This window comes from Diadema antillarum, unplaced genomic scaffold (assembly GCF_040938485.1).
Source record: "Diadema antillarum isolate AM-2024a unplaced genomic scaffold, OU_Dant_1.0 seq00000871_RagTag, whole genome shotgun sequence".
Lineage (NCBI taxonomy): Eukaryota > Metazoa > Echinodermata > Echinoidea > Diadematoida > Diadematidae > Diadema > Diadema antillarum.
The window spans coordinates 127,535-142,821 of record NW_027271737.1 but is presented as its reverse complement, the minus strand read 5'-3'; the positions used below and the strand labels follow the sequence as shown (position 1 = coordinate 142,821).

The 15,287-nt window shown below is 42.0% G+C and overlaps 1 protein-coding gene across 1 annotated transcript in view; it reads left to right on the top strand.

Moving 5' to 3' along the window:
* LOC139740667 (sodium-coupled monocarboxylate transporter 1-like) overlaps positions 1 to 15,287 on the top strand; it is a 37,972-nt gene that overhangs the window by 8,861 nt on the left and 13,824 nt on the right. The window contains exons 2-4 of the mRNA XM_071651238.1: positions 3,024 to 3,089; positions 4,009 to 4,060; positions 4,523 to 4,590. Coding sequence (XP_071507339.1) covers positions 3,024 to 3,089; positions 4,009 to 4,060; positions 4,523 to 4,590 — 186 coding nt within the window. The remainder of the gene's footprint in view (positions 1 to 3,023; positions 3,090 to 4,008; positions 4,061 to 4,522; positions 4,591 to 15,287) is intronic.

Below are 15,287 nucleotides of genomic sequence, written 5' to 3'. Positions count from 1 at the left end.
GTTTCATAAGAATGACACAAGTCTCATTTTGGATGACCAAGTAAATATGCGATTTGTGTTCACCCTGCGGAATGGAGGCCGTGTCGTGATGGAGCTGTATCTGTATTCATACGACTACCAGCCTGCTTGCTGTTCCAATCCGAGCTCCATCACGCCCTGGAATTCGGCCGCGCGGATGTTGTTCCACCTGCCAAGACGATCGATCGTACTCCGCTCAGGATAAACATCGTTACACATTATGCTAATTCCGATCCGAAACGTTGTGAACGACTGGTTCCCTTGCGTCTTGCATGTATACCATTTCTTTGGCCACTGCAGACTTGAACTAATACAGTGTACTTGTAATGCAATGGTCGCCCCCAGCTAACATTTGGACGTTTTCTGAACGTTCTTGAAACGTTTCAAGTTCGTTATTTGGACGTTTTGTCAAAACGTTTCCAGAACGTCCTTTTGTCTAAGGTTTTCAACGTATTTAAAACATTTCAAATGGACGTCATAAAAACGTTTTTTAAACGTTTAAAAACCCAAATACAAATCCTTTCGGAATTTTAAAGGACCTGCAGAAAACCTTTTGGATGTTATAGACGTCAGTTAAACCTTCAAAACGTTCTGTGGGCGTTCTGCGGACGTCCAGAAGAAAACCTTTGAAATCCGTCTAGAACGTTCAAAAATGTTTTAAGAACGTCTTAGTCTTATGACCCGTTCCAGAACGTTTAGAGAACCTTTCTTATCCGTCTTGAACGTCCAGAAAACCTTAAAAGAACATCTGATGTTTATTTTTTATTTGGTGTTTCAAAAAAGAATTATAGTTACGAGATTATACAGGCACAATCTGGGATTAATATGCCCTGATCCTAATCCTATATAATCCTATCCTAACCTGTTCCTAATGTCCTACCACCTATGCTACACATACCCAATTGATGAATCTGCATCACATTCTTTTACATACCAGCAAAATGTTGAGATGCATGAAGACATGGTTACTAAAATTAGATCACACACTCCTTGATTAGGCCTATTAACATAATTATGAAAATACCTTTCATAACACATTTATTCATTTGATTGGCTGTGTAAGCCTTTCACAGAGAGTGGTATACCACAAAATTGTTCACTCTCCGACGTTAGAATAGGCCTATATACATGACATGTTCAAATCCACTTTGTGAGCACGTATAAATATGTGTATATATATATATATATATATATATATATATATATATATACATATATAACACACACACACGTAATAATCTATTCAAGATTTATGACAATTGATCTTAGGTTGTTGTAGAGATGATCCGATAAGTAGGCGAATGCGATATCGACGTGCATGAAGGGCGCATTGATACGTCGGAACTCCTTATCATCGCGGGCTTCCCTAGATAGTTTGCTTCGAAAAAGTGCGAGTGCTTTTCAATACAACATACTTCAACGTCAGGCGGCACGAATGTCTCGGGCTTTGTGTATACACATCAGTCATTTAGTACAAAACAAATCTAAACCTATATGCTTAAGATAAAGGAGAAAGATCAAAGAGAGATACTTGAAATTAATATAGAGAGGGAGAGGAAAGCCGCTATGTCCATACGATGTATACAATCGTGTCGTTCAGCGTTGTTTGCGTTTATGAAAATAATATTTATGTCTTAATTCTTTAGAAAATAATGAACGCAAAGGTATAGTAAAGCTCGCAACCGCATTTTTAATATTTATCACAAATGAAATTTTAAGAACCACTCTTTTAATTCGTAGTAAATAAGATTAAAAAAATGTTGAGTAATGTATTTAATTACCAACTTCCCTTTATGAAACAATTTTAATTTGCGTAAGTTACAGTAATCACTGCCTGATCAGGATTAGATTCAGAGGCACTATGACCTATGTAGCCTCTATACAGTTTGTAGTAAAAGAACAATTTCCTGTGGCAGACACGGAAATTGTCGACAAAAAGAGTTCAGCAGAGGTTTGATTTCTTGCTGTCGATATGATTTACAGAGGAAAGCTGGTGTAATCATCATATCATTCAAAGAGATTTTATATTCTTTGATTATCATCATGCAGAAAACGTTTCAAAATGCAGAACAGCGTGATATCCACACGTCTTATGGGTATAGAAACTACAATGGTATAAAATCGGGAAACTCGACGTTTTCTGAAGGACAGTACATGATGTGTCTAGTAACTGAGGAAGCAAACAAAATGTAGTATTCGTTCACGTCAGCGTTAAAGGGATGGTATACTTTCGGTTGAGATTGGGCTTCAGATTACCATTTTGTGTGTGTGTGTGTGTGTGTGTGTGTGTGTGTGAAATAATGAGTAGCCAGTCATGAAATATGAAGGTAGTTGATGAAAATTGGTTTTGAAATCACTGAGATAAAAACAAAGATATCCTGATAAAATTTGGGTTCCCACTTTTTATTAGGATCACTTTGTTTTGCTTTGTTTTGGGTTTTCTCGGTCTTGACAAAACGGATTTTCATCAAATAAACTTTGAATTCCTCTGAGAATTGTATGCTCTCCATGTAACACTTCATACACGTAAGTGGTTTCGTAGTATCTTGCAAAAAGTTAAAAGCTCCAATCCTGTCATCTTAAACCGATACTCTACCATCCATTTAACAAGTTGCGGCAAATAAGCACCATAGCCTTGTAGAATTATTATCATGCGAACATGGCGACGAGTGGCTGCATAGAAGAGAATACGGTCGCAAGAAAGTTGATGGTAAGTTAGTGTTTTGATCGCGTTTGAGTGTGGTTTGTCTTTCTGCATTGGCTTGAAAGAAATGGGGATTTCTGCAACGCATAAAAGAAAATTACCATGATTTAATGACGTATATCATCACAATGATGCACTACATGACTGTATACGAATATATTTCTTGATCATACTACCAGATTCAAAGGTACACGTACGCCACTTCTTTTTGAAAGGATTAACCACAACTGAAGATTAAACAGTACATATATTTTCTTCATGGCCAGTAAAAGAAACGTTCTGATTTGTTTCGATGTTGCAGTATCTGGAACTTCGTTTTTCTGTCGTCGCTAGACTGATCGGTACAGCTGGCTTCGTCATCTACATGGTAAGACTCAAAGCGGACGTGATGGGTTTCCAAACGAATTGTGATGTGTCTGACGCGTATATTCCGTGACATGACATTTCAGCAGCAGTATATTTCTTTTGTAGTGATGGATACGATATGTATAGGCATAATATATTGTGAATTTTCTCTATAGGGTAGGATTAGAAGATGCTTAAAAAGCCCAAGATGCATTGTGCTGTGGCTCTGGAGTTTTATGGTAGACTTAGAACAATTCTTATGGATCACTAGTTTCAGTTTCCATGACATCCGTGAAGTGATGAATCGGCTAGTAGCTTTTCAAAAGTTGGTAAAATAACTAATTATCGTAACATGCAACTGCAAGCATCTGCGTGATGACATGGCTGTGCTCTCGACAAAATGGACCCTTCCTTCCAGGCTACGTTGATTACGAATTCCAATACAAATGTACTGTAATACATGTACTTCCAATACTAATAATGGAACCATGTTGTCATACATGTATTTCGATCAAGCCTTTAGAATCAGATAAAGGGACACAAAGTTCCTCGGAATTGTCCGGTTGGTCCCCATGGGGCACCAGGTGCAGAGCTCCGGTTAGGATTAAATTGGTAAAATTTCAAACTCGACGATATTCTCGCAAGTAATGTGACATTGTACACGATGTTTGTCCATTTTGACCCCTATAGTTACAAAAGGTCAGATATTGGAAGGAGTCAAATAAGAAGAACAAGAGCGAGAAACGTTTTTAAAAAAGTACAATGACAATGAGGTTTCAATATTCGGCAGGAAAGATCTGAATGGTACGCTATTTAAAGTTTAATACTCGAGTTGAAACTGTGTTACAAAAGCAGGGCCACGTCCAAGGGAAAGATCATGGCGGGACAATAGTCAAGAAACGCGTGTCTCTTTGTTTTCTTTTGTCCTTGCTGCTGTATAGGTGATGTACATGTCCATTGTTCTGTATGCACCAGCCTTGGCAGTCAATGCAGGTAGCGTATAGTATCATTTTAACTGTTGATCACCCCTGACTATAGTGATTGTCTCGTTTTAATGATTTTTGTAAAACATATGAATGATGCCAAAGCTAATAAAGTCCTTCAAAGGATACACACATGATTATGCCAATCAACGTTTCTCTTGTTCCATTACGCGGCCATTTTGACTTGGTGTCGGATCCAATCATTCTATAATGTATGAAGCGAGACTTCTGTGAGATGTATAAGTTAGTTTCAGCTTGTATACTAGTAGTTGGAGGCAAAAAGACGCAAGGATTGATGAAGAGCAGCGGCTCCGTAAAGATGTATGACATTGTTATATATTGTACTGCCGTTTGGTTCTCTGAAAGTCACCGATACTGCTTATTGAAATAAATTGGAACTTACTTTTGATAGGAGCAGTTAATTCACCATGTTTCGTTGACAGTACTTTTTTTGATTCGTGGTTGTTTTTAGTGACTGGTTTCACCTTGTGGGGATCTGTCTTAACGGTTGGTCTCGTCTGCACCTTCTACACCTCACTGGTAAGTATGGGCAGCTAGTGCTTTAGTATAGGACCGAGAGATGAATAATTTTAGCTGCCTCAGCTACGAATAGTACGCTTTGGGGATTTCCTTCAAACGAAACTTGAGTGTTTATTATTTATTTATTTATTTATTTATTTATTTATTTATTCGGCATTTCAGACATATGTAGGCCTACATGGGTAAACACAAAACACATTTGATTCAGCATAACAAAGATAAGATAATTTATAACACAGAGACAAAACACTTGTGAGAACCCCCCCCCCCCCCACACACACACACACAAATTGTGACATATAGAAAACAGGGCTGCCAGGGGCAGAAGAAAAGGTGAACTTAATTACCATGACCCGCAGGTCTTCTACCCCACACCCTATCTGTCAAAATCTGTACATAAACCAGCTCTAACATTGTCTCAGTCACAGTGAATTAAAAATGCAGTCATACAGGAACAAAATGGGGATATGAGGAGGGCAACATCTGCATGTATTTATGGGACGATGTCGTCTGCCTTTTTCTGCCGCACATGAGACACATTGCGTTATCTATTCAAAAGGGAGCTCATGAATTAGATTTTACCCGATTTTATAAAACTAACATTCAGTTACATTTCTGAGACGAGTGAGTGATAACCTAAGCCGCAAAGCGGATTTCTAGCATAGTTAATATGGGGAAAGCGTTGCTGCAAGCAACCTGAAAGCAACTAATTGACCAATTACCGTTTATCAACGATAAGCACCTATTATTCAATGTTTTTGTAGTAATGATAAAAGAATAAAAGGCATACAAACTCGTATCATGACAACTCTAAGACACTGAATAATCGGTGCTTACGTACGTCGATGAAGGGCAATTCGTTAATTAGTTGCAATAAACACAACCCGACGCAAAAATTCATCAATTTGTATAAAAACCAGGAGCATCGTATATCATTGGTTTTCATCAGTATAAATTGTGTGATGGTAAGTGCTGATGATCAACTCACAAATTTTCCGATCATTTTCCCCCTTGGGTAATTAATGACACATAGCTCTCCACTCTCGGTATAGCCTACCTCTACAGGGCCTTCGCAAATCATGATGGAAGTTGCTAGGCAACTGGATGCCAACGCTGCCAAAACCCTCATGAGAATAACTCAAGCCGGAGTGTTTTGTTGCTTCTTCTTCTTCTTCTTCTTATTATTATTATTATTGTCATTATTATTATTATTATTATTATTATTATTCGTTTTCGTCATCGTCTTCTTCTTCTTCGTCTTCTTCTCCTTCTCCTTCTCCTCCTCCTCCTCTCCTTCTTTTGTCGGTAGCTCCGCTAGAAACTCCGCAGAGTTCAGGCAATTCTTTAGTGTAAAACTAGACCTCAGAATTTCTCGATTTTTTTCACGTGACCTGTTTTTCCGGATTACAACTAATTATACCCCCGCCACACAGTGTGTGAAGGGGGTATATAGGAATCACCGTGATGTTGGTCTGGCGGTCGGGCGGTCGGTCGGTCTGTTGCAAAATTTTGCGTCGCGAACTCCTACAGTTTTGAAGCAATTTAAATGAAACTTAGGGTAAATGATGATATTGAGGTATAGATGTGCAAGACATGCTTTTTTGTGTTTGTCGGACAATGCGATGCCATGGTAACCATAATTTTACCAAAACCTTGTGGATTATAACTTCCATAGTATTTAAGCAATCAATTTCAAAATTGGTATCTATATGATGATCTATAGGTGTAGTTATGCAAAACACTCTTTGTGTTTGTACTTGACAAAGCGTTACCATGGTAACCGAATGTTTTCTTCGAAATCTTTTGGAGTGAACAACTTCCAGTTTTGAAGCAATTGAAATCAAATTTGGTAGGCATTATGGCCTTGAGGCATAGATGTGGAACACATAATTTTTGTGCTTGTCGGACAAAGCATTGCCATGGTAACCATAATTTTACCAAAACCTTGTGGATTGAATAACTTCCACATCATCCAAGCAATTAAGGTCAAATTTAGTATGTATATGATGATCGGGAGGTGTAGTTATGCAAGACAGCAATGTGTTAAAATAAGAAAAATATGTTGCCATGGTAACCACTCATTTTTGTATCAAATTGAACCATTTAATCTATGAAGGTGAAATTTGGTGTGTATGATGCTCTTAAGTGTGGTTTTGCACAATGTCCTTTGTATTTATATTGGACAATGCGTTGCCATGGTAACCGCATGTTTGTTTGTTTTTTTAATCCTGTGGAGTGAACTTCTTCCACAGTTTTCAAATAATTGAAACCAAATTTGGTAGGCATTATGGCCCTGAGGTATAAGTGTGGAACACATAAATTTTGTGTTTGTCACACAAACCATTGCCATGGTAACCACAATTTTACCAAAACCTTGCAGATTGAATAACTTTTCCATCATTCAAGCAATTTAAGTCAAATTTAGTATGTATCATGATCTAGAAGTGTAGTTTTGCAAGACATCAATGTGTTAGTTAAAGGAAAATGTGTTGCCATGGCAACAACTCATTTTTGTATCAAAATAAACCATTCAAGCTATGAAGGTCAAATTTGGTGTGTATGATGGTCTTTAAGTGTAGTAATGCTGGGGGAATGCATGTTTCCATTTGCTGTAAGTTTTATACTCAGTGTCAACTCTGTAATTGTACAGTAAACTAAAATAATTCTGTTTCCAATTCGACAAATGCACAAACTTGGTATTAACGTCATTGCCCTCATGACATCACATACTGTAAAGCAACACTAGGGGCGGGGGTATTAATCACCTTCAGTGATAATTCTAGTTGCTAGTTGGCCCGTATTCGAGATATTCTCATTAACTTTATCTACAACACGACAACATCTCGTTGTCCTTCCCGTTTCAATTGAAGTTGAAGAAGATCGTAGATTCTGGAGAATTCGGTACCGTTGTTCATAACTGAATGCTATACCCATCCATACCCTAGCGCTCACCACACACGTCCTGAGAGACGAGAGAAGAGGTCTCTGTACCTACTTAGAGCGTCTGAAAGTGACGATTGCAACATCGACATCCACTACTGATCGGGTTACTTCTCTGCTGTCCCAATAGCTCTTTCGTCTGTTTTATCAGCTTCCACCTTACTACACCCTTCTGCTCACTGGTTTCTCCCTCTGCTTTCCATTCATCTCCTTCAAATCATTCGTATTGCTCTCTATACGATCACAACGTCATGTTCGGATAATAACATGTTAGCTGACATGCTCTTCCTTTTCTGATTTACCGCGCCCAGCTGTCTCGAGATCTCTAGTCGTTAGGCCTATGTGCCCAGACCGGCCAACACTACTAGAACGTAGTCATCCTCTACCTTTACATCCATACTTGTCAAATCCCAGACGACATACATCAATCATGACAGAGTACATTGTACTCATATTACGAAGAATTTTTAAAATAAGGAAAAAGTAGAAGAAAGAAATTAATTGTCTCCAATTCTTGCATTTATTATCCCAATCCACGATTATGACTATGAACCTTTTTTCTCCTAGCCGTCACTTTCCCAAACTCGCAGGCCACCCCAACCCAGAGCCTCCCTACCTCCCAACTTTTTAGTCTTCACCGCAGTTCCTCTTCCTACCGACACAACAGGTGAAGACTCTCCACCACGTTCGCCGAGATCTCTTCGCCCTCTTTGACTCGTTTGATGACGTGTATTGAATTGTGGCGTTTTGTTTTGAGGCTTCTGGGGTCGTCTCTTCCATATCATTTCCTACAGCCTCAGCTGTAATGCTCTCCTTATCCTCAAGTTGTCCTTTCTTATCTATTGCCACTTGTCTTTCAATAGCAGTCTTTCCGGTTTCCTCCTTCATCTCATCTTGCTCAAAGGTCTCACTCATCCTTTCCTCTTCCAACGCACTGTCATCCTCAGATGCTGTCGCGTTCTTGCACATACCCACGATTATCCTGTCCTCCGTGTGAAGAGTCACCATTTCTGCCTCCGTTTTTGACTCCTCCGTATCAACGCTACAGTTCTTCCCGATCTGAGCCTCCTCCAGCTCTTCTGCGTTCTCGTTATCATGTTCCTCTTCCTGATTTATCTCGAACAACTCGTGTTGCCCCTTCTCATCTCCTGTATGTGTCCCGGTGGCAAGCTCCACTAATACCAGCCATCTCTCTCCAACTTTGTCTACTACTTCATCGTACTCCTCCGCACTGTAAATCTCGTAATTTCTAACTTCTTGTTTGTGCTGCACCTCACCCATCTGACTCTTTCCGAACTCCTCGCATTCTTCCTGTTTGTCCTTCTGTGACTCCACCTTCTCTGGTAGCTGTTTCCGTCCTTGCACAAGGTCCTCCCTTGTCTCCTCCTTCTCCTCCTCATCCTGTTCAGTTTTCGCACCCAGTTCATGTTGTTGCCTCTCCTCCTCCGCCTCCGCAATCCCGATCTGGTTCGTAATTTCCTCGTGCCTGCTCTCTAATTCCCCCTCAGTCTCCCCATTCTCCATCTGCCTTAACTCCTCATCCTCCTCCGCCTCCTCAATCTCTACTTGGTTCGTGATCTCCTCGTGCCTGCTCTCGGTTTCCCCCTCAGTCTCCCCATTCTCCATCTGCCTTAACTCTTCGTCCTCCTCCGCCTCTTCAATCTCGATCTGGTTCGTGATCTCATCGTGCCTGCTCTCATCAGTTTTCCCCTTAGTCTCCCCATACTCCATCTGCCTTAACTCCTCATCCTCCTCCGCCTCCTCATCCTCCTCCGCCTCCTCAATCTCGATCTGGTTCGTGATCTCCTCGTGCCTGCTCTCGGTTTCCCCCTCAGTCTCCCCATTCTCCATCTGCCTTAACTCCTCATCCTCCTCCGCCTCCTCATCCTCCTCCGCCCCCTCAATCTCGATCTGGTTCGTGATCTCCTCCTGCCTGCTCTCGGTTTCCCCCTCAGTCTCCCCATTCTCCAGCTGCCTTAACTCCTCATCCTCCGCCTCCTCAATCTCGAGCTGGTTCGTGATCTCCTCGTGCCTGCTCTCGGTTTCCCCCTCAGTCTCCCCATTCTCCATCTGCCTTAACTCCTCATCCTCCTCCGCCTCCTCATCCTCCTGCGCCTCCTCATCCTCCTCCGCCTCCTCAATCTCGAGCTGGTTCGTGATCTCCTCGTGCCTGCTCTCGGTTTCCCCCTCAGTCTCCCCATTCTCCATCTGCCTTAACTCCTCATCCTCCTCCGCCTCCTCAATCTCGATCTGGTTCTTGATCTCCCCGTGCCTGCTCTCTGTTTCCCCCTCAGTCTCCCCATTCTCCATCTGCCTTAACTTCTCATCCTCCTCCGCCTCCTCAATCTCGAGCTGGTTCGTGATCTCCTCGTGCCTGCTCTCGGTTTCCCCCTCAGTCTCCCCATTCTCCATCTGCCTTAACTCCTCATCCTCCTCCGCCTCCTCATCCTCCTGCGCCTCCTCATCCTCCTCCGCCTCCTCAATCTCGATCTGGTTCGTGATTTCCTCGTGACTGCTCTCCGTTTCCCCCTCTGTCTCCCCATTCTCCATCTGCCTTAAATCCTCCTCTTCCTCCGCCTCCTCAATCTCGACCTGGTTCGTGATCTCCCCGTGCCTGCTCTCTGTTTTCCCCTCAGTCTTCCCATTCTTCATCTGCCTTAACGCCTCATCCTCCCCTTCCTGCTGCTCATTCGTCTCTTGCAAGCACCCCTCTTCCTCACCCGCTGTCTGCTTCGTCTCTTCCTGCTGCCGATACTCTGCTCCCCTCTCCATCTCCCTTTTCTCCCCCACTAGCCTACGGTCCTCATCACTCTTCTCCTCAACTTGTTCATTCTCCTTTTGCCGGCACTCCTCTTCTTCTTCTCTCACCATCCGTGGCGTATCCTCCTGCCGACACTCATTTTCCTCCTCCTTCAGATGAGTGTCCTCATCGTCTTCCTTTCCATTCTCTTCCTCCTCCTCTCCTACAGTATGTGTAGTTTCCTCCCCCTCCGTGAGCTCCTGCCGATTTTTCGCAGGCAGCTCAAGGCTGTTTAAAGATGCCTCTTCTCCAACTTTTCCATCTTCCGGGATCTTGACCGCCTTGCCATCTTCATCGGACGTACCTTCTTCTCCTTCCGTCTGCTCTTTCATCTCTTCTCCATCCTCATCTTCTCCTGCCATCTCTTCAGCAACTTTATCTTGACTTTCCTCAACAATTTCCTCCTCTTCAGCGCGGTTTTTCATTTTCTGAGCCGTGCTGTTCTCCACTGATGCAATTTTTAGCTTCCCTTCCACGACCACGTTTTCTCCTTCCACGTCATAAATTTTCTGTGAGATTTCAGTCACTTCTCCCTCCCCAACTTTAGTTTCTGCAACCTCGTCCCAAGTTGTCTGCCTCTGCACCTTCCACGATGCCTCGGTCGTCTCGCAGGACCGCACGACTTCGTCTGTATTGCCGGTGTAATCATCCGGCATGATGATGTCTCGGATATCTCTCAGAAAGACGAATTCGATGAATTCGTTCATCGCCTTCAAATATTCCTTGAAAGCGGGAATGACCCGAGTGGCTGGAGATTGAATGAATAATACGTGTATTTTATATAACATAATTACATTGCATATGTTATATATGTGTGTGTCAGTGTTGTGTGTTTATAGATTTTGTAGATGGCTTTCATAATTGAAAATGCCCAGTCACTCACTAGCAACGCAAATTAAAGGTCGGAATGTCGCATCGTAAATTTTTTTCGTGAAATCAGAATCTTAAGACGCGTTAGAATGATGGCAAAAAAGAAAATCATTTACAATTGTTATTGCTGCAGCAGAAGTGTTAAATGCGTGCATTATTGTGTGGTGTATGGATACATATATATATATATATATATATATATATATATACAGTACGAGAGTATTAAGTAGCAGCATAAGTAGTCTCTATGACGGGAACTTTACATACAGCAGAATGACACAATGTACTCGTAGTTGGCAAGGCTCATTTGCAAATACATCTTTAGAATCATAGAGAATGCTCTTAACAAAATAAGGAGAACTTACGTTCGTCGCTCATGGTTGATTGGTGAAATTTCAACCCTTAATCGTAATCGATTAATGAAGAAAAACGCTCAGAATCAACGTATGACAATAGTCAATCGTCAAGAGCTCAAGCCTGTGGCCTAAAAAGGTAACAACTATATTGTGATCATCGTATTTATAGCCAGTTATGTTGCCATAGCTATGCACTGTAATTTTGCGCATGCGTGAGAGTGATGTAACAGTGGAGTTGTCGCGCCCATTGATACGCCCTCAATAATGCAACTGCGTAACATCAGCTCAGTGACGCGCATATGTAAATGAGATTATAGAGTATAATGCATTTTTATACAACACCTCAGAATGATGTCGAATTGTGATTGGCCAAGAACATGTCACATGACATTCAATAGAAAATACCTATCAAACTCATTGAGAGTGACAGCCATACAATAGGCCCCTGGCATGGGCCTATTGCATGGCTCGAAGGTACTATAGCATGGCTTCGCGGGGGGCTACTAATGCATGGCCGCTCACAGAGTTCTGTGGCTCACACCCACCCGTAGCAATTAAAGCGCCAGCAAACTACATTGTACGTGCTGGCCGGCTGCGCTGCGCTGCCGGTAAGTCTCACATCACATACCAGGCGCGGCGGAGTACTGGTTAACGTGTACGCGCAGCTACTTTACCTAGCTACTAGTAGTTGCATGTATCGCGGCCTTTACACCTACTGCTGTGTTTTTACTTTTGACTCTGATCTGCTACGTGGACCACAGTGATCCCAAAATCAAGACTTCATTTCAAGTTGAGAAACCGTAATTTGATTATTTTTCTGTGTTTTTATACAAAATCATTTTCGGAAATAGACAAAGTCTAGACCTACTACTAGATCTACCGACATCTCAGATCGGCCTAACAGTCAGGCCTAACTCGATCTAACGTAAGCGTATAATGGGTATAGACCCTGCGGAGGTTGTGATTCCTGTGACTGTGTGGTCGAATCATGACGAGTGTTTGAAAGCAGTACACAGGGTGGTTTACAATTCTCTGCCTGATTGTTACATTTATTTTTGGGCCTTCCTGAGTTAGCGGTCACTAATTTAGTACTGTGATTGTGGACAAGGTGTTGTATAAAACGAATAATTTATGATTTTGTTCGTGCATTGGGGCACGTAATACCGCACTCGGCGCGAGATTCGCCACTGGTCTATTCAACGCGGCGCTACGCGCCTTGTTGAATAGACCAGTGGCTTATCTCGCGCCTCGTGCGATATTCGTGCCCTATGCACTCACAACTCATAAATTATTCGTATAATAGTTGGGGTGTTCGGTTCGATTTCTGTTTCCGTGATTACGATTTACGATACTTTTAATCCCCTGCTGACGACCCATGTAACAAAAGACTCGAAATTTTCATCAGTCCTTCGGACTCGTCTGCATGTCCTCGGATTGATTTGCGTATATTACGCTATCTCACTAAGCGACGATCGCGAGTGTCTGCGAGCATATCGAATTTTAGGTTTCGTCAGGATTCACAATCAAATTCGCAAACAGTCTTCATTGTCGCAATTTTCATTGTCGCAAACAGTGTTTCTTGCCGCAAAGAAAATTTAAACATGTTAACAATTTCTTTACGACAAATTGCGACATGAAAAACTGCGACAATGAAAACTGCGAATTTGATTGCAACTTTTTACGAACCCCGATGAAACCTAAATCGTTACGTTCGAAAACGTTCGCCGCTCAGTGAGATACCACCACCCGCTTCCGACCATAATTATAGTCAACAAAGTGTCATAATGTCGCATGAGTAAAAATGTTCATGTTATACAACACCTCAGAATGATGTCGAATTGTGATTGGCCAAGAACATGTCACATGACATTCAATAGAAAATACCTATCAAACTCATTGAGAGTGACAGCCATACAATAGGCCCCTGGCATGGGCCTATAGCACGGCTCGAAGGTACTATAGCACGGCTTCGCGGGGGGCTACTAATGCATGGCCGCTCACAGAGTTCTGTGGCTCACACCCGTAGCAAAGCGCCAGCAAACTACATTGTACAGTGTACGTGCTGGCCGGCTGCGCTGCGCTGCCGGTAAGTCTCACAGACCAGGCGCGGCGGAGTACTGCAACGTTAACGTATACGCGCAGTTACTTTACCTAGCTAGTGTTGGTATCGCGGCCTGTATACACCTAGCGGTACTGCTGTGTTTTTACTTTTGACTCTGATCTGCTACGTGGACCACAGTGATCCCAACATCAAGACTTCATTTCAAGTTGAGAAACCGTAATTTGATTATTTTTCTGTGTTTTTATACAAAATCATTTTCGGAAATAGACAAAGTCTAGACCTACTACTAGATCTACCGACATCTCAGATCGACCTAACAGCCAGGCCTAACTCGATCTAACGTTAGCGTAGAATGGGTATAGACCCTGCGGAGTTCGTGATTCCTGTGACTGTGTGGTCGAATCATGACGAGTGTTTGAAAGCAGTACACAGGGTGGTTTACAATTCTCTGCCTAATTGTTACATTTATTTTTGGGCCTTCCTGAGTTGGCGGTCACTAATTTTGTATTGTGATTGTGGACAAGGTGTTGTATAAAACGAATAATTTATGATTTTGTTCGTGCATTGGGGCACGTAATACCGCACTCGGCGCGAGATTCGCCACTGGTCTATTCAACGCGGCGCTACGCGCCTTGTTGAATAGACCAGTGGCTCATCTCGCGCCTCGTGCGATATTCGTGCCCTATGCACTCACAACTCATAAATTATTCGTATACTATTGAATACAGTGGATCACTCACAAAACGCGCATTGTTGAAAAATCGCAAGACAGTCAGCGGGTTACGGAATTTAAGGGGGAAGGGTGGGTGGGTGAGGGGATACTAGTCTTCTCAAGAGGGTGCATGGCGACAGACGCGCTGCGAAAATTACCATTTAGATCTCGTTGTTCTCATGTTTTACTTTCCTGCAAAAACAAAGTTAAGAGGAAAATTGTGAAAAGGCAGAGGTCACTCGCATTCTTGCCTTCATACAGAAATATCTGCGACAAAAGCTCTTAAACTTCACGAGTATTAAAATAACATCAACTTGCTGGTATTTTGTTTGTTTTTGTTATGTTAAGTTTTGTTTTAAGTGCAGTAACAATGGTTTTGATTTTAAAACACTTTAGAATAATAAATCCAGTGCAAATTCTCACAAAGCTTCTTCAGATTTTTTTTTTTTAAAAGAAATAATTTCATCAAACCAGTAGGACTACCCATATAGACTATCTATATTTGAGGCATGTTGTAGGGTTTTCAGGTAAATGAGTAAATACCTGGTAAAGACTGATTTTTTTATATTTTTTATACAAAGCCCGGATATTTTGCGTACGTTGCCAACCTGCTGATGACATGTACGACAGCTTCCAGTCAGGTCAAAAGTTACTGAACTGTATTTGAAATTCATTACAGTGTGCTATTATTATTATTATTATTATTATTATTATTGTCCCCGCCGAACGAGTTCGAGCAGGGGACTATGAAACGGGCTCCGTACGTGTGTGTGTCCGTGTGTCCGTCCGTCCGTCCGTCCGTCCGTCCGTCCGTGTGTCCGTGTGTGCGTCCGTGTGTGATCAAAATCTTCAATTTGCTACTTCTCTGTCATTTATGAGCCAATTTTGATTCTGTTTGCTTTATATGATAGCACTACATGGGAGCTTTGAAACTTCTACACAGAATTTCAGTCGTGA